The sequence below is a fragment of the Falco peregrinus genome, chromosome 3, assembly GCF_023634155.1.
Source record: "Falco peregrinus isolate bFalPer1 chromosome 3, bFalPer1.pri, whole genome shotgun sequence".
NCBI classification, from domain to species: domain Eukaryota; kingdom Metazoa; phylum Chordata; class Aves; order Falconiformes; family Falconidae; genus Falco; species Falco peregrinus.
The window spans coordinates 21,100,836-21,125,693 of NC_073723.1; the positions used below are offsets into that span (position 1 = coordinate 21,100,836).

The 24,858-nt window shown below is 40.0% G+C and overlaps 1 protein-coding gene across 5 annotated transcripts in view; it reads left to right on the plus strand.

Moving 5' to 3' along the window:
- Window positions 1-24,858, plus strand: part of SAMD12 (sterile alpha motif domain containing 12) — a 178,813-nt gene that overhangs the window by 37,075 nt on the left and 116,880 nt on the right. For all 5 annotated transcript variants that reach the window (XM_055799673.1, XM_055799674.1, XM_055799676.1 and 2 more), the window contains exon 3: window positions 9,901-10,030. In XM_055799673.1, coding sequence (XP_055655648.1) covers window positions 9,901-10,030 — 130 coding nt within the window. The remainder of the gene's footprint in view (window positions 1-9,900; window positions 10,031-24,858) is intronic.

Here is a 24,858-nt window from a genome sequence, read left to right on the forward strand (position 1 = left end):
AAGGGTTGGGTGGTTTTTTTTCCTTTTAAATATAATGTAAAATATAATTTGAAAGGAGAAGGACTTGCGATTTTACATATACATTTATATTTTCTAGTGTTCTGAAATTTTCTAGTGTTCTGAAAATTTCTATTTAGTGAAATTTTCTAGTGTTCTGAAATCTCTGGAAAGACGAGGGTACTGCTCTATAAAACCTCCCCCCCCCCCCCCCCCCCCCCCCCCCTTAAATAAAGACCTATTTGTATTATAGTAGTATTCCTAGTAAATAAATTGGTTTTTTAAGTTTTAGAAAATTCTACCATTAAGCTACACATAATAATTCTTAATTGACACATTTCTGTTCATATCCATGTTAGTATGGATAATGTGAATATGAAACAGGTACATTTTAAATAGTCATGGTCCTATCTAGTGCTTCTCATTTCAAGGCAGCCTTTTCTGTGATTCTTATTACTAATTAAGCTGTTTTTGAAAGAATGCAATTAAGTGACTGAAAAATTGCAGATAAGGCATCACCAAATATATGTGCTTATGAGTCAGAATCGTTCCTGTGATCCACTAAACAAATAGTGTGACCAACTTCCTTCAACTCTTACTGAATTCACAAGTATAAAATCAAAACCTTATGCTGTCCTTTAGATCTTTACATTTTTAGCTCTTGTTTTCTGCTCTTTATTGTTCTGTAATTAAAGAGTAACAAGATTTCAGTGTATTATTGATATTTTCATGCAATTAAACATCTTTCCAGTCTAGCTTGGCCAGTGGATTTTGTTGCTGCTATAAGCTGCATTTTAGCTAAATTCTTCTATATGACCATCTTTAAGTGTGTGAGAAATTCCAAGAAAGTCAGTGAACCTACTTATACACCTGGTTTGTGTTTATTTGAATGCAATTCCTGGTAAGCAGTCTTTGTTTAGTTCAATTGTAGATGTAACTGCCCAAGATGCAACTTGCAGAGGTGCCACGATTGGTTTAAACACAAGAAGTGGGAATGGAGACTCCTTTTTCTGTCAATTTTGTAGTGTAGGTAGGTTTTGGGTGTGTTATTTTTTTATTTTTATGTTAATCTAGACCTGGAGAAAATATTTTTGACAAATACTAAATGTCCTCAAAAGCGGAAATTCAGTTGCTCTGACAGCTTTTCTGAGTTCAGGATAAACTGTTGGAAAACTGGGGAACTAATTTCATCACTGTCTTAGCTATTCCTGTTTGCTTTCCTGTGTGTACCTGAATGGATTTGAACTTACAGGTTTCACCAAGATGGGCCACTCTCCTGTGCCTACTACCAGACTGAACGGATTGTTCTGTGATGAACACTCATGCCGTAAATCCTCTTCACAGTGGATGTAGTACTTAGTCCTTCAGACAGGATAAAAGATGAGCTAACCTGCAAGTTATGTGTGCCACTTGAGGGTGAATGCTTCAAATTTTTATTCTTGCTGTAGTGCATGGTTAAGTGCAATAAAGGACATGTGATTATAATAAAGTTTAGTTAATTACATTGCTGTTAATACAGGGCTGTTAACTGGAATGAATTCTGTTTCTTCTTTGACTCAATAGTGGTAACAAGCAGGCTAGGGAAGTTCGAGGAGGAACCTTTTATCTTCATAGCTATACAAGGTATGCTACTAGGGCACCTGCTGTGTGAACAGAAACTGTCCATTCTCCAGATCTATGCAGGGTACAGAGTTCTTTTGTAAAAGCAGGAGCCTTTGTATTTACTTGTGAAGACTGTAATCTGTGATGTAAGATTGTGATGGTTAGAGCCCAGGCTTGGACAGCTTTGAATTGTCTCTAGTAAAGAAGGGGAATCAAAACCACATCAGTGAAAAAGTATGAAACAATTGATTTTTGAGTGATTTTGTCAGGGAAGGAACCCTCACCCTGACAGAGAACTTTCCCTCTCTGCATTTTTGCTGCAAATATCCAAAAGCAAATGTTTAATTATTGGACTGAAAGACATCTTCTGCATTGAGTCAAATGGATCTTTAGTTTGGAAAGATTAAAAATGCAGTGTTTTTAGATAAAGTGAATTTTAAAACATTACATTCTTTGATTTGGATTTGGCTGTCAAAACCTAAAATTGATTGTGCTTCTGGTCCTGATTGTGATTTTATTTTAAGCATTGTTGGCCTGTCTGTCCCAGTTGTGGCTTTCAGGATTTTTGATAGCAATTATAAAGATGTGAGGCAGTGCTGACGAGTCCTTTGTCTTCTCCTTTCTCATCCTGACACTTCAGTTCTTCACAGTTTGCTGATAGTGCCACTGCCATTTATATCAACATCAGCATCTGTCAGTCATGATTCTCGCTTTCAGAGTGCGATATCTCATTGAAAGAGAGTACTCTTACGGGAAATGTGTCACCTTACTTACCTTTGCTTCTTTCAATGCTGTCTTTATCCTGATCAGGATAGTTCTCAGTGGTGGGGTTTTTTTATGTGTGTTTGTTTTGGGGGGAGGCGAGATGGGGGCACTTTATCCTTTCCTGTTGATGGTTATAGCCTTAAAGAGGGATTTAACTCCCTCTAACAGCTTCTTACTTTCCAGGTCAGTTTCATTATTTTTCATAATTTCTCTCTCCTGCCCCTTTGCAGTCCGTTTGTAGTACACCTAAGCTTGTGGCACTGGTACAGGAGGTACTGGATTGGGTCAGTCCCAGTGTTGCGTGAATGCCAGGTAAAACATGGTTTAGTGGTGGATTTGGCAGTGTCGGGTTAACAGTTGTACTCTATGATCCTAAAGGTCTTTTCCAACCTAAATGATTCTGGGATTCTATGAAAACCTCTTTCTTCATTCATTGGTCTTTGGACAAGTGGTGGTGCTACGTTGGTTTAGGACCCTGGGTTAGAAGTTTCTGCTTGTGCAGAGCGGGCTTTAAGCACTGCCAGGGCAGTCCCTTGGTAGGGAAGCAATTTACAGCAGTCATTGGAGGCAACAAAAAGAAGCCAGAGGCTAGACTTGGCCCTTGTGGTTGTGAAAAGGTGAAGAGACACTGTAAATGAGAGAGACTGGAGGCTGTGGACAACTGCTGCATAGGAGGGAGGCCCTTGTAGAAGGTGGAATTTGTTCCTTTCCCTTTTCTCCAGAAAGTGGGAGAATGGAAATAGTAAATCTAATTTATAGGACCTTTTTGACTTGTGCCTCTTCCATGGCTTCTCTGCCAGTCTCCAGTCTTTCCCCTACGTGGTCCATCCTGGAAAGGGCTGACCCAGCCCTGTTCACCTTGTGCTCAGAGCCCTGAGCTGGTGCCGCTCAGATGTCCTCATCTCCTTCTTTAATTCTGTTCTCTCCTCTTTCCTCCATGATGTCAGTGGACTGTCACTCTCTGTTCAGTGGCTGGATCGAGGGGTCAGTGATCTGTCAGTGGATCCAGTCTGTTGGACTTCAGGTGGGTTTGAACTAGCTCAGTGTCAGTGAAGATGTGGTTCTCCTCAAGCCTCAGGTACCTTGTCTGGACTTCGTTTGTGCTGCTACAAGGCACAGTGAGCTGGCTGTACTGAATTGCTTCTCTTAAAAACCCAATATATTCTGAGAATATGGGTTTAGTTGAACCAGAAGGTATTATGGCTCTACTCTGATCCTTTTGCTGACCAGTGGTGGGAAATAACTCCCTGTTGTGTGTACTTGTAACTGATCTTGTCGTTTCTGGGATCCTGTACATGGCCCCTGATGTCAGGCAGCATGGTGTGGCCATGTGCCGGCAGACCAGACCAGGGAAGGAGGGACTACATGTAGGACAACATGCATGGGAGTGATGAGGAAAGGGCTGAGGTGTGGGCTGGGTACCACTTCTAGTGGCATATTAACACGTCAGGCTGTGTTAATGGATGTGAGCACCCTGGGAGCTGCAGAGCCTCCAAGTCCTGCGCGTGGCATCATTATATGACACTCTGCCATGCCCAGGGGGTCATAATTAGGCCAACCAGTTACATTTTGCATCTTGCCACGTGGAGCAAGTAAGTTTGGGTCTGAAAATGTAAGACACAAGCTTGCGACTCGGGGAATGCAAGACACGAGCTGACCATGCTTCTAGCACAGTCTGGGGGTCTTGGTAGGTCTCCCATGTCTACAGTTTTCATTCAAAGTGGACATTGTGTGTTGATCAGTCGTGGGTGTATGACTTGCATGATAGGTGCTGTAGTGTCTCTGTTTTAACCCTTCCTGGGTGGCATTAGGTTTTAGGTCTTGGCTAAGCCAAAGTTGTGCAAAGTTGGCCTTTAAATTGTGCTAAATTACAACGTGGGCTTTTTTTTTTTTATTTGCCATACGTATTTCTTGTTTTCCACAGTGACTTAATAAATTAGAATGTGACTGAATTTCTGATGCAATTAAAAATACAATTCAGTCTTTTGTCAACATAAAAGGGAAGATGTCTTACAATATTTTCCTTGTTTGTTTTGTTTCTATTTAAATACACACATTTCCTTTGGTTTGTTGTTTTCATCTCTTCTTAGTATTAAAATTCTCAGTAACACAGATGGGAACCCAACACAACAGAGGTTTCAGTGGTTTTATGGGGTGTCTGCTTATTGCTGTTACCTTTTTTAGTCTTTGCTGGGAAAAAAAACTGTAAGTATGACTATCTGACTATCTGAGAAAGTGTATTTCTAAACCAAAATGTGTCCTTTCCAGATTTGTCAACATTTTAAGACATCGTATAAAGACACATTCACAAGCCTGGCTCACTTCTTCTTCTGTTCTTTCCAGAATTGAAACTGGCTTTTATGTTAGTCATTGATTCTGAATCCTATATAGGCAGTTTAATGTTGGAGAAGTAATTTGGAATATATGAAAAAGATTCTTATTTTCTCAGTTTTAGAAATATAACCCAAGCATGTTAAAAAACCCCACATGCTTTAGAAATTCTTACTGGGCATTGCTGCTCCTGCTGCTTCTTGTCATAAACGATGAAGATGATGCTGTTAGTCTTGTTTCCAGAGCAGCCTGGAAGATTTGACAATAACTTGGACAGCTTTTGGAGCTGTGTCATTTAAGTTCTCAGCTATATGTATCTATAGCAGGCGACATAAAATTTTATTTTTGTAGTTCTTAAATATATCATTGCCCCTTTATAGTTTGCTTGCAGAAGACATTATGTTTTGATTTAACAAATATTTCCTTCTCAACTTCATGCATGAAATGATTCCATTCCTTTCCTCCCAGTCTCTTTCTCTCAGATCACAGACACATCAATGGTTTTCTGACACATTTTCTTGTTTCCTGCCCCAGCTGACTCTGTGTTGTTCTAGGGGTGACAGCCACCCACCGCACTCTCTCTGTCCCTATTAGGTGGCAGTGACCTTATTACTTCTTTCCTTTGCTCTTCCTATACCTCCCTTCACAGCTATCAGCCCCCTTTTCTCTTGAACTGTTTAACTGGGTTAACATAATGGTTAACATTGAGCAGCTGTACTCCACATCTTATTCTGTGTGAAGATTTCTTCATGTCTGAAACACAGCTGGCAGAGCTCCACACTGCTGGTCTAATAAATGATAGCGCTTCTCCTTGTAGCCTTGCCTTGCTTGTGTTCTTTGACCAATGCAGCTAGAGCACAAGTGGTCCTGCTTTGTCTTTTTCTAGTTAAACCATAAACTCTAGAGCAGAATCTCTCGTGATGTGTGTTGGAGCAGCATCTGCTTTTGAGAAAGGTGCTTCGAGCAGCGCTCTTTTATCCATCTTTGTTTCATACAAAATGTTTTTAGGCAGAAACTGTAGGGTCTGACTTTGGATAAATTTGAATGTAAATATGCGTTGACTCTGCTTCTAAGTCAGAATCAGTATGTGGGCAAATTAGATGTTACAAATGGTATTGGACAGCCTTCTTCCAGGAGCCCTGCAGCCCTGTTTGACTGAGGACTCTGATCTCCACAGTCCCTGGATTTTGTAATCTGAGCAGATCTATAAATGCACAAAATGTTTGGGTCGGAGAAGCTCTTTTAAATAACTGGGCTTGTAGTGTAAAGTATTTTTAATAACAAGAGTGAATCTGCCATCACTCAAAAATACATAAACCTTTCTTTTGGAGTAAAATACGATAAATAAAGACAAAAAAATTCTGGTGCATAAATTGACTTTCAGAATTGGCAGGCTTGGTAAACTGCACGTGGAAGGCTGAAGAGATAACTTGTATGTAATTGCTTAGGAAGAGCAGGTCTTCCTTGCTAATGCTATTTTGAACAGTGAAATGCACTCACTAGTAGTGCGCAGGCTGTAAGCTTGATTTGTTTATTTACTCTTGAGTTGGTGCTTTTAAGTACTGTCTTCTCTTTCTCTGTGCTATGGAGCAAAGAGAGCATGAAATTATGTCACAATTTAAATATCTTAATTTTTTCTCCTTTGGATTAATTTTTATAGTTTGAGAAACATAGCAAAAAATGGGGTTAGGCAATTTAGAAGAAAGTTTGACACAAAATCCTGAAAAAACAGGTTTTCCTTCAAATATAAAAGGAAAGATCAGAATACTGCAGACTTTTATTCTCATTAGATCTATACCTGGCACATGAGTTGGCATGGCATTCGGCAGGATAAAAGCTATTAAAGCGTTGCCAGCAAAGGGTGATCTTAGGATGAGTTGTGTCAGGAAAATGAAAGGGAAGGCTGAACTAAATAAACTTTTTTTTTTTTTTTTAATACGTTGTTTTAATCAGTTTGGGTCTACCGTTTGAGCTGGTAAACAGCAATAAAGTAAAACATAATGTTTTCCACCTGCCTAGGTACTTGTATATAGTTAATGGGAGGAGATTCATTTGGTAAGGGTTATTTTCCTTGGTTTACGGGGAATTTTTTAGTATAAGATCTAGCTTTAGAGCAGGAAGAACCAAACACATTAATTTTGTGGGAGGGAAGCATGTTTTTTAATAGCCTTTCATTTTGAGCGTCTGGTTGAACAATATTTCAGGTATGGTGTTCCAAAGATGAAAGCAAAACCAATATACTTATAATAACCGTTGCTTTAAAAAAACTGTATTCCTTTCACTCATAAAGTCCTTATGAATTAGAAAATTAAACGTAATGCTTGATGGTGTCAATGTAAAAATATCCTCTTTGGACTGCAGTTTAAGTCAAACATGTTTCAATCACAATTCTGAACATTGGACAGTAAAAAATCAGCATGTGTTTGCGCAGTGATACTTATATTGCATGGCATAACAGCGACATTTGAATCCTTCTTTCTGTTCTATGGGCACAGAGGGAAATGTTAAATTTCTACTGTAATTGCTGATAAACCTGTTTTTCAGGTATTTAACATGATGGTGGTTAAACCTTTTAAAAGAAGAATGGTGGCTGAACTGAAAAGAGCAACCTCTTAGTTAAAACAAACATTGGCACTATTTGTGTACTTTCAGCTAGGAATAAATAGCTTGTAAATATACAGCTAGCTATATATAGTTGTATACAAGTATTTGTAATTAAGTATTTTTATGATGTACAAGAAAAGCCATTAACAATTTACTGTTCAAGGGCTGACATACATTCCTCTAGTCTTCAAAGATTCTAATGCTCAAGAAAAATCTTCACATTCAAGCAGAAACTCATATAAAGATATACGTCAAAGTTTTGACCCTGTTGTTCTTGGATTTCTATGGAATCAGAGAAACTGCTTGTGTGTTATGGCTATTTTGACTTTTTTTTTCTTCCTTTGATGTATTTGTGAAGGACACGCATTTATATATGTATGTAATGAAAATCATCTAACTGACACCATAATATTGGGCTCTTCATTGAAATTCAGTTTCTTCTTTGACTCAAATCGCAGTAACAAGTAGGCTAGAGAAGTTCAAAGAGGAGCCTTTGATCTTCCTAGTTGCATGAGGAACAGTTGCAGGGTACTTGCTCTCCGTACAGAGCTTGCCCCTTCTCCAGACTTACGCAGTGTCCAGGGTGGGTTTCTGCACGTGCAGAAGACTGATACGTTTCTTGGAAAGGATGGTAGGAGAGCAAGCAATGTCCTGGTTATAGAACACTGTCAGCCACCTCTGGACGTTTCTTTTTGTGGACGCCAAGTCTGTCACTCAGGCTTCTGCCTGCTACAGGTTGGTAGATGGCAGCAAAAGATGAGAATCAATTATTTGGAGTGGTTTTGTGCATCATTGTGATATCTCTAAATGTGGATGGTGCCTATTCATGCATTTGAAATGGGATTCATGTTTCTGGTGAATGTATTTCTGTTCAAAACAAAAAAAGCTGAGCTAAGGGATGTGCATTGTATTATATATTCAACTATAATTTTCCTGCTGTTTATTTAATTTCTACCCAGGCAAGGAAAAAGAGATAGGGAAAATTGGACATGAGAAATTAAAGACATGTCTGCCTATTGGAATTTTAACTCTGCCCTATTCCCTGGCCCTAACTTAATATCTCTGCATGATATACTTTATGGACTTAATAGGACATGCAAAGCACTAGCTTAAAACTGCTTGGTCCTTTGGGCTTTTAGTAACGAAAAATTTCAAAGCAACTTTGAAAAAAAGTCTGTCTGACAAAGTACATCTGCGTAAATGCTGAGAGAAACCCTGGTTGGCCATGTTGAGGCAATCCACCATGACTCCCAATGGAAAAAAATGGCTGAGATGACATTCCCTTTCACCTCAGATTTGGGCAGAAAACATTCTCTTGAACTTTCTTCACCACCAAGGAGCTGGATGGAGGACAGGCATTCTGCATGCACAGCATGGGAACAAAGCTACTTTGATTTGATTCCATAGGCTCAGTTTTTTGCCAAAATCATGAAGTAAATAGATACACTGGTGTTCACACCCACTTACATCAGCAATGTCTAATGTTAAACATTTGTTGTTAGTAATAACTGCCTATCTATTTAAGATTTTTTTCAGTCTTCTGGAAAGACCATGTTGCAAAAAAAACCAAACAACCAACCAAACAAAAAAAAAAAACCCAAAAAACCAAACACACAAACCACAAAAAAAACCCCAAGCCCCCAACTTTGAATATATATTTTTGTTGTTGTTTTGCCTACTTTGACAAGAGGCTTTAAATCCCTGCAGTTTGGGTCATCTATAACTCAGCATTTTTATATGGTTAAAAGAGTGTGTGTGCAAAAGTGAATTGTTTGATTAAATGAAACGTGAGTTTATACATATGATAATGCAATTGATTTATGAATATTTTATGTATAAACTGTTATGCTATTTGTTTAGATTATTATAAAACTGAATTTTCAAGAAAATATTGAACAGTGGTCTTATTTATAAAGAAGCAACTATTTTAAGCAGGAGGCCTACTTATTTCACATAATGGTGATTGTAGGAGGGTTAAAGGTAAAAAGGAAGCAGAAAAACTAAAACTGCTTGTAAACATCACAAACTAGGGATGTCAGCTGAAATGCTCAGTATGAACCAGTATCACTAGTTTTAGCTTCATTGGTGTGTAGTCTTCTTTTCCTGGGACAACTAGTCTTTTAAGCTTGTTTGCACTAAAGAGCTTTGTTGCAAGCTCTTTTCTAACTGTAGTTGAGAAACATGCCTGGCCTGAGGGTATGCCCGGTCTTCTATGGTTATACACAAACTGGTACACAGACATACAAACCTCTGTGAATTTGAAGGCTTCAAAGGCAGCACCTATTGCCCTTTGGGTGCAGTCAGAGTTGGTCACTCTTTTAACTGTTACTGAAGTAAGACATGGTGCAATGTATTTCTTTGATGCAAGGAACATGTGTGCAATGCAAAATAAAGAACCTTTCACTGTGTGTGATTCCTGTGTGATGTGTTTGAATAGCTGGGTCTTGTGTACCATGCGGGTGATTATTGGGTATCTGCCAGCCAGAGCCGCTCCTATCTTGCATGTGTTATTTTAATATTGTATATGGACGTCACAGATAAATATTTCTGAAACTTGTGTGCGGACTAAACATATTTTTATTCTTCATTCTGTGTTTCTAGTCCGGGACTGTGAAGCTGACCAAGCCTGTGGCATTATGGACCCAGCAGGATGTCTGCAAATGGCTGAAGAAACATTGCCCTAATCAGTATCAAATCTACAGTGAGTCATTCAAACAGCATGACATAACTGGTAAAGTATGCACTATCAGAAATATTTTATTTAAAATGTGGCACGTTATTTTACTTTCTTGTTAATAGATTGTAACCATGGACCGAGGGCTTTTTGTTGATTGTATGACCAGACAGTTGCAAGGTTTAGAGCAGGGAGAATACACTGGTTTTCATAGGATGTGGTAAGTGATTTCCCTGTCTCTTTCAGATTATTCAGGGTTAATATAATGAGGAAACAAGCCAGTCTGTATGTGGGTAAAGGATACACCCTGTTCATTCCAAATAAATAACACCCCTCCCACTCCAAACATTAAGAAATGTCCTATGAGGAAAAATGTAAATGAGTTTTTTTTCATTGAGGTGTTTCACCTTGAGTTCATTTTTTTTTTTTATTTTTTAGTATTAGAGTTCTTAAAATGTAGAATGTGAAATAAGTCCAGCCGAGCCCCTCCCTAGGGATGAAGCAAGATCAATACAGCAAGTTCATTTCTGACCAATATTTGTCTTAACTTTGTTCTGGAAAACTTGCAATGGAGGAGATTTTTACATCTCTCCATTCCAGTATTTTATGGTCCTTAATGTTGGTATTTTCCTACTAATAATCTAAACGATTATTTCCAGCCAATGAAACTGGTTTCTGTCCCAAGTGTAGCTCAAGTACATTCAATCGTTCTTTCTTGCAGCCTTTTCTTTACTGGATGGGGGCTTCCCACTTGCACATATTTTCTTTGTCTAGTCTAAAACATACATGTTTGTTCTATCACGGTTTGACTCCCAAATACCCACAGAACCTCTAAACTTCAACGCTCAGTGTGTTGTCTTAAAAGAATATATTAAAAAGCATCATTATATTTTATTTTCCTATTTATTTTAGAAGCTGATGTTGATTTTGTTGATGTGCTCGACTTGTTAGCTCCTGCTCAGTTTTCTGTGTTGGTATTTTAGCTGACCACTTTGAGCTAACAATCAGTTTAGCAGAGTAACTGGGTTAAAATAAATACGGATATAACTTGGGAGTTAAATAGCATTTTTGCTCATATCCCAGACAGTAATTAATCTGTAAAAAGTTTAATGTGGAACAGAATTTGTTCTCTGAAATGGTGGTGTACAAAACTGGGGACTGGCATTCAGCCACATAGTATCAAGCAGAGATTTTAGTTTCACATACTCAGTCTTAACAATAACGTATTGTTAACTAATGTATGTTTCAATTAGTGTCTTTTCATGTATGCGTACTTGTGGCGTTTCAAATTTTACATTGATTCCTGTTGCTATTCTTTCCTTTCTGATAATATGTGAATGATTGCAAACATGGCAAACAAAACTACCAATGTTTGTTTACTATGTAGCCATGAACACACATACACACTTACATATGAGAAGTGGTTTGTATTGCTTTAAGTGTTGACTTTTAGTATGTAACTACTGTGCCCATTTCCTTTAAGTCACCATCTGTTGAATGCAGTCTATGGGAATGTAGTCTGTGTTCCCAACCCATGTGTACAGATGACTGCATCCAGAGCGCTACCAGAAAAAAATTGAAACTATTTCTTAATTTTTTCTCGTACTGTTTTACTGTTATATTGTCTCCTTTTGGAATAAGGCACTGTGAAATTAAGTTGAAAGGAAGAAGTTGTTTTCATTTCAACATAAACATAGATGGAAACCTTGTAGTTTCACTGTAGATGTGCAAAACTTTGAACTTTATAGACCTCTATGAAAAAGAAGAATCAAGATCAATCTTTCTTACTTTACCCAAAAGAGGTACAAGGAAAATACTAGTATGAGTGTTAGAAAATACATCTGCAGGAAAGGAAACAATTTCAGTACCTGCCAAAGAAAAGAAGAAATGCAATCAATGTTTGTACAGATATTATAAAAAGTATATTGTGATAATATTATGAGTGAAATCAATAACTTGGGAGGATATTTCCAGTGCTGTTGGTCCCTGTGACTCTGATTACTTGAAATCTAATAAGGGGATATAAGAGTGGATTTGTGGCTCCAAAAAAAGTAGAATATAAAAGGAGCATGGAAACTAGTGTGAAGATTAAGCCAAGGTAGTGTAACTGTTTCCAGATATGGCTATGGAAAAGTGAATGTGATTGTTGAAAATTTCTCAGGAATTAAAGTGACTTTACAGGCTGCTTTGATATGGAAAAATATGATGGAAAAGAACTTGAGGAAAGTGACATGAAAAGGATATTTAAACTTTATTTGAAGATAAAATCTGAGGCATGATCATAAGCCAGGAAAATGGTCTTGTGCAAGCATATCTAACAGTTGTTAACTGTAGGGGTTGAAAAGTGTGGCATTTTACTTGGGACTATTAGTTGCTGATTACAGTTTATTAATAGAGTTGGGGGCAAAAAAGCAACCCAAAATGTCCTTTTTTTGGGGGGGGGTTTTATACCTTTTTACTACTCCTAATAAAGAGCAGCTGCAAATGTATAAGAAAAAAAATACTTAATTTGGTGTTTTACCTAGTAAGGAAAAAGTTCTTCATGTTAACAGTGATGTTCAGGATGTCGTGGGACAGAGTGTATTCTCATCAGATTTGCAGATGACACCAACTTGGGGGTAACAGTCAATAGACTCAAGAGTAGGGCTGCCATTCGTAGGGACCAGGAACCAGACAGGCTGGAGGAATGAGTCAGCAGGAGCCTTATGAAATTCAGCTGGGAAGGCCAAGCCCCTTGCACCCCATTCAGCCTGGGGTGGGCTGGCTGTCTGGCTTTGATGGAGAGGACCTGTGGTCTTGATAGTCAGGAAGAATAAATGAACCAGTGTTGTGCCTTGGCAGCAAAAAAATGCAAACAGAATCATGATCAGTATTAATAGGAGCATAGCAAGCTGATCAAGGATAGTCATTGTTCCGCTTTACTTTGCACTTTTTACACTCCAGTTCTTGGATCCACAGTGCTGGAACTTGCACTCCAGGGCCACCAAGATGCTCAGGGCTGGAGCACTTACCCTGTGACAAGGGGATTGAGGGAGCTGGGCCAAGAGGCAGCCCGGGGAAGAGGCAGCTTGTTGGGGGTGGGATGGGGGGACTAGCAGCAGCCCCCAGTGTGTAGAAGGATGTTGTCAAAAAGATGGAGCGAGATCCTTCACAGTGATGTATGAGAGACACCAGACTTGAGTTGAAACAAGAGGCTGAGCATAAGGAGAAGCTTTTTCCCTGTGAGGACAGTTGGGTATTGGAACACGTTTCTCAGACAGGTTGCACGGTCTTTGTCCTGGGATGGTTTCAAGCCCCAGCTAGATAAAACTTTGAAAAACCTTATCTGATCTCATAGCTGACCCTGCTTTGGGCAAGGGATTGGGCCAGAAATCTGCTGGGTTCCCTTTCAACCTGAATTCTTTGGTGGTCCTATAATTTGCCGAGTACTTAGTACCACAGAACTAGTGAAATGCATTTTGGAGCCAGCTAGGGAGAATTAAATATGGAAAGGCCTAACAGGAAATTCAGAGACTTCTTTTATACACAAAATTGTTGAGTTCAGGGAGTGGAGCATTTGGTTAGGTTGACTTACTCAGCAACAGGTCCATTTTCATGGTGTTGGGTGCAGAGCCAGAACTGAAGAACCTGAAGGACTAATACTGAGTGAGGTCTAAGGGCACCTGGTAGGAATTGGCACTGGTAGGAAAATAAGACAATAGAAAGAGAGAAGAAAAGGAAGATAGTGGCCTGTGCAACCAAGAAAACAATGTAGTGGTAGGGCCATGTCACCAGAGGCTCTACTGCTGATGTTGGCATTTACATCGGTGTCAGGGGACATAAAAAGTTGCTCTGACTGGCCAGATTTTTATAGTCATTTTATACCAGTATAATCCAGGAGGCAGACCTGAGAAATAGACCTTGCTTTCAGTGTACATTTGTGGCTCTGAATTTGCCAGGCAGTAGGATTTTTAAATGATTAGGGAGTTATTGAGAGATGAGTTGTTCTTTGTGTGCCTTTTTTGCAATGTCTCAGCATTAACAGGGGCAAGACTGAGCATAGAATGACTAAGAAATAATAATTTTGGGGAAAACGGTCCATTGACAAAGTAAATGAAGAAGATGTCAAAGTAACTAATTATTGATGTGGGACTTGTTGAAAGAAAGGAAGGAAGGAAAGAAACCCTGCTTCACCTCTTGTTTCTACACCATGTTCCCCAGTGTGCTAATGCATTTCTTCAGAGCATGAGATTTTAATGCTATGATCATTAAACAAACCTCATTCTGTCAAAGTAATACCCAAGAGGCACCTTGGTCCAAGTGAAGGAATTTAATAGAAGGTGCTTGAAAGGACTCAAGCCTTTTTAAATTAAACTTTTAAGGAGGAAAGGAACAGGACTAGAGAAAACCTCTTTTTGGTTTTAGAAGGTACCAGAACTTATGAATATTCATGAAACACCAAATGGCACCTAGAAAAATGAAACATGAACTGCCACTGAAAACTTAATGGAAATAGGCTTAAAATCTGGCTAATTCTATAAACTTTAAAGATGCTTGCATTAAATCAGCTATATTGACATATTTTTATAAAATTCATATAAAACCTTGCTTTTAAAACCTGAATTGATTAATTTTTTTCGCTTCAGTAATATCTTTGCAAATCTTAGGGTTTTTTCGTATCAGCTGAAATGCTCACGTGAAGGAATGGTCTTGTGCTTCAAGATGCTACTCTGGAATGTGAAGAAATCTTGGCTCTGTTTCAGGTTACCGTGGTATTCTTAGGAAGCACACTGAATCTTCAGGGTCTAAGTTACTCTGTCCATACAGAGAAAGGGCTTCTTTTTCTTATCAAAGTACTGCAGATATCTTTTCAATTTCCAGAGCGTATCTAGTTTAACTATGCCCTTTGTTTTGTTGAACTTGGCTGAGTTTTGTGCTGCAACCAGTGCAGTGACTTGGGGATGAAAGGTGTGCAGTGGAGCACAGGAGGCCTGGGTTTTGTTCCTACCTCTGGGGCAGGAAGGGTGACCAAACCCAGGTGGCTTTAGTCACCGTGTTGTGTCCTCCTGGGCATGTTCATCTTCCTTGTATATGTTTTGGCATCTGTACAACAGAGATAAAGATACCGATGTTGTGATATGTGTATAAAAGACAGTGTTTGTGTCAGCTGAATCTTCCTATTAACAGGTTAGCTTCATTTGGAACAACTTCTGCTCATTTCGTGATCCCTCCCTTTGCAAGTGATTCCAGCTTTGTTATCCTTCATCCTTGCAGTGTTGATGAGTATCACATTGACCCAACATACCTCTCGTGCCAGTGACACAGCACACCTAATTGACATGTGATGCAAGAAGCAAGATGAGGTCTTCTGTAAGGTGACCTCAGTAAGTGTTCATCCCAGTGCTTGCCTGTCTGTCTTACCTGACACCTGGCCCTCCAGAGTCTTCTCATAAATCCCGATGTAGTTACAGTAGTTACAGTACAGAAGACTACATAAACTGGCACCTTTTCTTGGCTTATTTTATTGGACATTGTCTTATTGTGCCTTATAAACTGGTCAAACCTACCCTCTAGGTGGTTATTGGTAGAGGACTTTTTTTATGATCAGGTGTAGGACTGGTACCAAGTGAAGAAGGTCCTGGGTCAGGGCAAGGTTGTGTAGGAAGTACTTTAGCCTCTTTAAAAGCTTTATTAAAGTTTTGCTTACCACATTTTTCTCCTTTTTGTCCCAAACCTGTAGCAAGTTTTGAGCATTCTGCAGCACTGTCGTATATCTCAGAAAGCATCTAGCTTATTCACAGAAGAAAAGAGGTTTTTTAGTAGAAGCGAAAAGGACCTTCATTGTGTCCAAGTGGAGGGTATTTCTGGTAAAATATTAGTCATCTTCCTTGTTTTGCATGTGATAGTGCTCTTCAGCACAATAGATCTCTCCTCTGAAGCAGTGTTCATCTGATAGTGGTGTTGTAGAAGCAACTTCCATCTCCAGCCATCTCTGTGAAGCCCTCCTCTTCTCTGCAGTGCAAAGCTTCAGCCAGCCTTGCCCACGGTCCTTATTTATGCCACTTTTCCCTGCTCGCTCTTGTGAGGTCTTAACAGCAGTGTTGGCTGGTGGGCTGTCAGATCAATCCTGACTACATCCATCTGCAGTTTGAAAAATAAAATCAAATCACTGTTTCACCCTGGAGAGAGCTTTTATTCTGCTGCCTGGATAAGGTCAGACTTATTTGCAGTATGCTTTGTGGAGCTGTGATACTCATGTTGGAAAATGTGTGGGGCTAAAGAGTTTTCCTTGTTTCATACTTGGCTGCTCTCAAACTTTTAACATGTGGAACACATCAAAGAGTGAGATGGGTGTTGGGATAAGGCTCCTGTTTGCATAATATGTGGCAACTGTTCTTTTTGCATGGGCAATAATGTCAGAAATATATTAATGTAATTGTGTTTCTATAGCATAGGAACGAGAGAAGTTGGATGAGCCAAATAGTTGCAAAGTCAAAATTATTGTTTTCATTATTCAGCCTCTTAATGATAAAGAAAATTTTGCATGAAAGTAATCTTCTCTCATGTCTCAGCAATGGTTCCTGGGTCTGGCTTTTCACAGAATCATAGAATGGTTTTTCAGCCAGATTATAGCTCATGCAATATACAGTGAACTCCCATAACAGGAGGCAAGACTGTAATGGCTCATAAGAGATCTGGTATGACCAGGAAAGGCTCACCTGCAGTTGAGAAGGGGACAGTGAGGCACTTGAACATTTCATTGAAGTTGTAACTTAAATATTAACATAGTTGATTATTTTCTGATAAATTGGCTCTTCTGTGAAAAACAATCTGTGGAGTATTATGGCAGAAAGTAATCTTTTTTATGAGTTTTTTTTCTTTTAGTCTGGAACAGGAGAGTGTTTTCCAACTAGCTGCCTTGACAAAGTCTTCATTGCTAAACCGACTTTCTGCTTGTGCATAGGGGAGCTGGGCCCTACATCTGTAAGAAATGGAGTCAATTAGTTATGAAGTGGAGCTGTCTTCTCTTCCATGCACAAACCAACGTGGAGTGTCTAATGCCATTATTTGTTACATAAAATCCTGCATGGAAGAAGTGATAGTATCATCTGTTCAGTTTAATAGGAAAGGGAACTGGCTGAAGGGTGATGGAGGCAGTTTTGTCCTTGCTTGCCAATGATATCTTAATGTTATTGCTTCTATGTCTACTAAATTCAAAATTAAGTTTCCATGCTCCTGCTCTCTTACCAGCTGTGAGATCTGCTGTGCAAGTAGCTGATGAATGTTTTACACCACTTCCTGTCTTATTGGGGATTTCTTGGGTCTGGTTGCTTTTCCTTGGTATGCTCTCTGCTCTTGTAACTACCTGGGAAGATCTCTCATGGTTTCAACAAACGATTGCTCTGCAGTACACTCGAAAGTGAATTGCACTCTAGCTGCCTCTTTTTCTTTACTCTGTCACTATATAAGAATTCAGTAAGAGCCATGGTAGCCAGATGTGCTGTAGCTTTTACTCCTACCTAATGTATAACACAGAATCCAAATCATCTTTGAACTGAAAGTATAATTCCTGTCCTTTAGCTTCAGATTTGAAATTCCCTGTCAATTTAGCTTAGGTAAATTCTTCAGTATCCTTGGAGTGTGAGTATTTAGGTGAAAGGAGAAAAAGGTATATTTTTTCATTTGAAGCAGTGTTTACTTGCTCCTCAGTACTTACTCCTCAAGTGCTGTCAGATGCTGGGGAAGTAATGTTTCATAATTACAGGCAATGATAATTAGATTATTCCTTCCCTCTAACGCCAGGATTTTTTGCATTTTTAATTTAGTCTTGTTCTATTTATTTTAGACAACTTTTACTAACTAGTGATCATATAATCTTCTACCTTCCTCCTTGAAAAGATCTTTGTTGTACAGTCTTTGCAAACCTGACCTACTCTATTGTCTATATAAAACACTGATTCACATCAGTGTCGTGTAAAACTCACCCCCAGAACCTCTCATCGTGGCAACCAGTTTCAAAATCAATTTCTGTTTCTTACTCAGAGGGGAGCTAAAAATGTGCATTAGGGTAAGATATGGAAAACTGTATCAAATGTCTTAGCAAAGCCTATTTCAGGATTTTTCAAACCATATTGTAAAGCTTTGCGGTATTTCCTAGTTTGCTGATAAGGCTGCACAGCATATCTGCAAGAAGCACGGTACACTGATCGTGATCCACTGACAGCCAAGAAGCTTAGGAGATACTGAGTTTAGACTTGGGTGCTTACCCTGTCTATGTTAGGTGACTCAGGCATCCTACTTCAGCGGGATTCATAAGACCAAGGGTGATAGAGGAAATTGCTGAAATTATCAATGAAGGGGATGAGGGATGCCTCCAAACAGATGAATTTAGTGGACTTTAAGCTAAAAGATGTTAGGAAAACAGCCCTTTTATGTTCACCCTGTTTCCTTTGTCCTCATTCTTTTGTGACCCTTCATGTGTTCTTGATGAAACATGCTTTTTATCAACTGTTTTTTTCTTTGGCTGCTTTACAGGGGTGTTGATTACCTTATGAATAGTTCTAACACTTTACCAAATACCGAAGCTCTACCTTCTCATTTCTAAAGACATTCTTTTTCTACAGGTTTTTGGAATCATCACCAACCGTTAGTGATTACATTATTACTTTACCATGTTCCTTGATCAATCACTAGGCTGTGTGATCCCATGATCTAGAAGCTAGGTAGGGTGAAGTGCTCTTATTACTTGGAGACCTCCAAGGAACAGCTTGAAACCATGGGATGTAGCACTGTTAACCCTGATGGCAGTCCTTTGTTTCCTTTCTTTTATTTCCCCATTTAATTAATACTGATGTACTACTATAGTATGGTGTGCAACAGCCTGGAGGCTTTCCACTCAAAGGACAGGGCCCTTAGTTTAGAACTGGCCATGGAATATTTAGGCCTTCCTATGAATTGTGCTGATTCCAAGTATTGTGCCCTGACCAAAGTCTCATTAAACTGTAATTCTGTGTTGCTTTTTTAAAACTTGTGCTATATGGAGGCTGAAACTTGGGGTTTTTTTAGCTCAGACTGCTGGTTAGTACTGCTGGGCTTTCATTTCCCACCAAGTCAAGCTTTCCAGCAATGCTTCAGGAGTTCTGGTTCCCATTCTGGTGGGAACCAGGACAAAAATGGGATGTATTGGAGTGTCTCCCTTCAGATTACTCATACTGTTGTCTGGGAAGGAGTATTTGTTGTCTTTGCTGTGCAGACACAAAGTCAGTTTTAAGGCTCAGTTGTAGGTAAGGAAACTTAGATGGGGAAAACTTTGATGATGAAGTGGAGGAGTTGTTAGAGGACCTTGCAATCCTTCACTTTGGAGAAACGAATTAATTTGCCGCTTAGTGAGTGTGTGCCTGTGATATCAGTGAGCAGCTAGAGCTGATTCTTTTTATTTCAGCTTGTTACTTGCCAGCGTGTGCTATTCATGATATGGGGATTTAGTCTTAGTGTAATCTTATAATTATCTGGCAGCATTCCCCAGGCTAATAACACAGCTAACCTAAATGCAGAGGGAAGTTCTCCTGAAACCTGAACCTGGAGGAAGTCATGGCTGTGAGTTTGACTTCTGCTTTGTGGCACAAACAAGTGTGTATTTAATCTCTCCCATCCGATTGGTCTGCAATCCATGGTGTTCCTTCTCACCTCCGACTCCCACCGGTGTCTAATCCCTGTGACTCTTCCCAAGCCAGATGCCCACTGTCGGTTATGCTGTCATTTCAGATTCTTCACGGTTGATTTTTTTTTTTGTTTGTTTTTAAATATATATGCAGACAACAGATCCACTCTTGCACCAGGTCTCTGAGAAATGGATTAGCTCATGTCCTAAATATTCCCTCTGTGGTGGCCCCCCCCGTTCTCACTCTGCTTTCTCTGCCCCCGGACCCCTGGCCAGGATCAGGGCATTGCCGACAAGCGGTGGGCCCTGAGTTCCCCCGCTGGTGCAGAGCAAACAGCCGCCTGCAGTCATCAGTACTTCCCAGACGTCTTCGGGTTGGTGTTTAGAAAAAAAAAGAAAACGCGTTTGGGAAAACTTTTTTTTTTTTTTTTTCTTTTTACACCTCTTCCCATTGCCGAGCGCCGGTCGCTGCCGGGGGCGCGGGGCGCAGTACCGCCGGGCGCCTCAGGGGGGCGCCAGCAGCCAGGCTAAGGCTCGCCCCGCCGCCCCGGAGCGCGAGCCCGCCGCCAGCCTTGCGGCAGCCCCGGTACCTCCCGCAGGCGTTATCCTCCCAGAACATCAGCGTGTGTGTAAGCTTGTGTCTTCAGTGACAGCTGTGCTCAGGAGGGTATGAAGCAAGCCAGTCCTTACCCCTAACTTTCAGTCTTTTCTAAATACCTTGTCAATTCCTGAGTTTTTTCGTGTCCCTCTTTGAAAATGATGCTGGGTTTGGAAGTATCAGCTCAGCCAGCTGAGCCTTTTACAGAGAGCAAGGGACTGGAGGAAAAAGCACTTCTCTCTTCCTCATATTATAATAAAATAAAACCTAAAGCTGCCTTTTTGGGTTTTTTTAACCACTCAGGTGCTGAAGCACCTGGCTTTTGAAAGTCCAGATTTGTCAAGGGAGCAGTCTTCAGTAAAAAAGGAGTGCCTCCCAATACTCCAGGGAAAATTATTTTTTAATTTGATATAGTTAATTGAACAGGCTGAAAGTCTGACAGGGCCTGATACAGTGCGCATGGCGCTGAGTTTTATCCTTGTTATTGTAGAATGTGCAGTGGAGGCAGGTCACGATACCTGGCTCTTTTAGCAAAGATGGAAGGATCCAGCTCCAACATTTTCCTCTGAATTCAGTGGACGTTGCTCATGGAACAAAAAGAAACAAAAAGGCTGGATTCTGTCCAATCCCTTACTGCATTCAGGAACTGATTTTCAGCCCTTCACCCAACAAGGATCTGCACACCCTGGGAAGGGTTTATCTGATTCCTCAGACCCTAGTGGTGATTGGCACTTAACTGATGCAGGAGAAGGCTTTTGGTCCTCCTGTGTGCAGCCAGAAGAATTGCTTGCTACCGGAAAAGAGGAATCCACTGTGAGAAACTTCCATCTCTTAATTGATTTTGTTATCTATGAAGAAAAACCCTACACTTACAAATGTGAGCATTGACACACAAAAGTAGGATCTTAATAAGCCATTTTGGTCTGAAACACAGACATGTAGATTAATCCATGAACCTTCTTAACAAGGTGTACTAAAGGCATGACTCCTTAAAAAAAAAAAACCAGCAAAAACCAGTCTTCCCTCCCCTGAGGTTTCATTAACCTTACTGAACCACGAAGTACTTGTCGGAAGCAAGCTCTTTTATATAGCAATCAATGTTAAGTGGTTAATCCCAGATAAAACTTGGGGGACTCCTGTTCTAATGACTTATTATTAAATATAACTACTATCTATCATAATCCAATATGTGCATGCATACATTTGAGGGCTGTGTTGCTGCTGAAAATCGGGTGCTCCGTTCTTACTGAACTTCTGTGGCTGCTATTACAGTCTGCTGTGGATTTTAGTCTTTCAGGACTGCATTGCTGCATATTTACAGCAGAAGCAGGGTTAAGGGATGAAAAAAAAAAACCCAGAAGAAATCAAAAAACCATGTCAGGACATGAGCTATCCCACAAAAGTTTTCAGAACTGCAAGAGCCTGCAACCCATCGTGCTGTGCCGACCTTGCCCTGTTCTCCAATAGCTCTGCTTGAAGCACAATGGAATTCCTGCCCGCTAGGTTAGTAAGAGAAGCCTCCAAGCTCCACAGACAGAAATGTTCCTTCTTAATCACTGACTAAAAAACTTAAATGCTCCCCCAAGGGGAATTTGAGGGTTTGTTCTGTTTTTGTGAAATGCCGAACAATGATACCCTTGAGGAAATGTGTATCTTTTGTCAGTGTGCCATGTATTTGAGACAAGCTGTCAATGTAATCCCAGTCCTGTCAACCGTACTGACAGGGCACCTGCATTGCACTGGGCCTGGTGACATTGCGCTGTGATTAGAGGGAGGTCTTTTACAGAAGTGTTTGATCCACCCAAAGACGTTTATGTGTATAAACCCCGGTCTGTTTCTCTGCAGGTTCTGTTGGGTGCAGTGAATTGCAGTATTGCGAATACTTAGCTGTTTGCAGGTCAAAATCACCAAATCCTGGTGTTATTTAGGTTGCAAGGGTCCTTTTGAGATAATCTAGTCCAACCCCCCTGTACATGCAGGGTCAGCTAGAACAGACTGTCCAGGAGTGTGTCCAGTTGGGTTTTGAATGTCGGTACAGGTGTTCTATTTAGCTAAAGTTTTCCTTGACTATCCTTTTGAATGTATACTTTTTAACGTTTGTTTTGCATAGGTTATGTAGATTTTATCTTGCAGTACATGTTCTTGATCTAAATATAACAGCTCAAAACCTCAAGATGGATTAATACGGTTATTCAAAAAACAGTGCCAAACGTGGAATAATCCCAAATGGCCTATAAGGAAATGTTTGTTACGTGTTCTAATTTTTTGTTGCTGTTGTTAAGTATAAACACTGTCTGGAGAAATGCCAGGAATGTGACAATCTGTTATGAGCATATCAAACCTATGAAGTAATGCAATCCAATCAGCTGTCAAGCACTAGTTAAATTGCAGTGCTAAAATGCTTGTGTCCATTGGTTTATGGATGTTATACGGATGTAGATAAAGCTTGTCATATATTGCCTTATCAAAAACAAACAAAAGAGAGCTTGATTGTGATGAATGTCACCTGTAACCATTATCCTAAGCTAATCTACTTCTGAATTTGCCATTCACAGATGTGTACAGTCCATTTTTATGTTACATTAAGCCATATGAAGACTCATATCGTACTGACTCATTCCAAGGCTGTCTCATGGAGAAAGCTTCTTTCTGTTAAAAAATGCTGATCTGGGCTTTTTTTTTCTTTTTATTAAACTCAACACAAGTAGCTGCAGACCTGTTAGCCTCTTGCCAATTCTGCCAAAATAATGGAACAGTTAATTTGGGTTTCTATCAACAAAGAATTGCATTGTATAGTTAATACCAGTCATCTTGATGCCTGGCCTGTCAAACTAACCCGGTACTTTTTTATTTCTTTCTTGTTTTCCATTGGCAAGGGTACAAGTTTGGTAGTTAACTGCTACCACGTGGAATACAGTATCTTTTTTTTGCCCCCTAAGCATCCAGCCTAGGATCACATGACATCTTAATTAAACATGTGCCTTTTAATTCCGTATGCTGCATGCTGCAGTCAGGCAGGTTCATTGACAGATGCCCATACACAGCAGGGAGACACTAATGAAAAGGGCCTTTATTGGTGTCCCCCGGTTTAACTGGTTGCACAGCATTGTTCAGACTTCAGGTCATCTAAGTGTTGCAGTTGAGGTGGTAGAAAACAATTAGCAGGACAGGTTAATGGTACAAGTGTGGTATAAATAACCTAACTAAATGGTTCCAACAGAATTTGTTTCCTTGCAGCCAAATGTCGTGCAATATATGAGAAATCCCTTCACCCCACAGGTATGGCCTGTTCTCCCTAGGAATGCAGGCTTCAAAGAAGTGAGGTGGGGGTTATTGTAGGTAGCCATGTTACACGTACTCTAAACGCAAAGCTAATAGGACTAATGTACTCTCTTGTTGTAACAGCTGTATTGAATAGCAGGGACTGTTGTGACATATGCGGGCTGGGTTGCTGAAGTCTCCTACTAGGATAATGTGTCCGGTTGTGATGTTTTAATTCTAAGAATTGTGTAGCAGTAGATGGAAGGTGGAGCCCAGCCTTTTCTCAAGCCTGGAAGATGAGCCTTGTGTTGTCATGTTACAGGAGATGAAACTACTGAAAGGAGGGTTGATAGGTGACTTGATAACTGGGTATAGGGACGTAGCAGGACAACAGCGTGTATTCAAAAGCTGAAATTGGAAGCTCGAGTGATTCAGTAATCAGAAAATGAATCCTGGCTTTGCAGGTCATTCAGCAGTGAAAGTGCTTACTAGGAAAAAGGGTAGGCACTGGCAAAATCAAGTTTTTAAAAGGTGAGAAAGGTGGGTGGAAAAATACAGGGTGAGCAAGCATGCATGCAGCACCCAGGCTCCATGGTCACAGTGGTCCTTTAAGCAGAAATATCTGCAATCTCTAGATTCCAGTATTCTCTGTAACCTCGTTGTGTGGATTTGGGTAGGGAGCAATCTGTATTTGCAGTTTTGTTTTTCTACATCTTGAGAGTCTAGGCCTTCAGAAGCAAAGGCCCCTGGGAAGTTCAAATGAGCCTTGAACTAGGCACCCCACATAGTGGGAGATACTAATTAGCAAAGCTACAGCTGAAATAATCTGTCAGTTACCCAGCTGTTCTTCCTGTGCTCTACGCATGGTTTTTCCTACTAGTTCAATTGTTATGTCAGACTAGGTCTAGGATAAAAGTTTTGATATAAGGGCAATTTATCTTTGTATTCCCAGTTCAAGCTATTGTGAGCAGTCCTGAGTGCTACTAGATGTACCCCTGTTGTAAACAGCACATTTGGGGTAAGTACTTGTACTTAGGAAGCTACGTGGTAAAACCAGTTAGTAATTTTTATGCGTACTGTGTGTTTTCCCGACAGCTCTTCTAGGGTTAGAATCTATTACATTTTCCTGTGTTTGACCAGAGAGCACGTTGGGCTGTCTGCATGTAATACAGAAAGTCTAACTCTGAGATTTAAAGTCCTCATCTGTCTTCTTTTAGAATTCCCCAGAGACCTGAATTTTGCAAATGTACCAAATGTGACATATGCAAAGATGACGTTTGTAAACGATCTATTACATGTTTCTCATCAGTCCACTGGGATGCTGATACATGCTCACATACCTGCTGTTCCTTTAATTCTCTTCTTAGGTGTAATTTCTATGTAAGA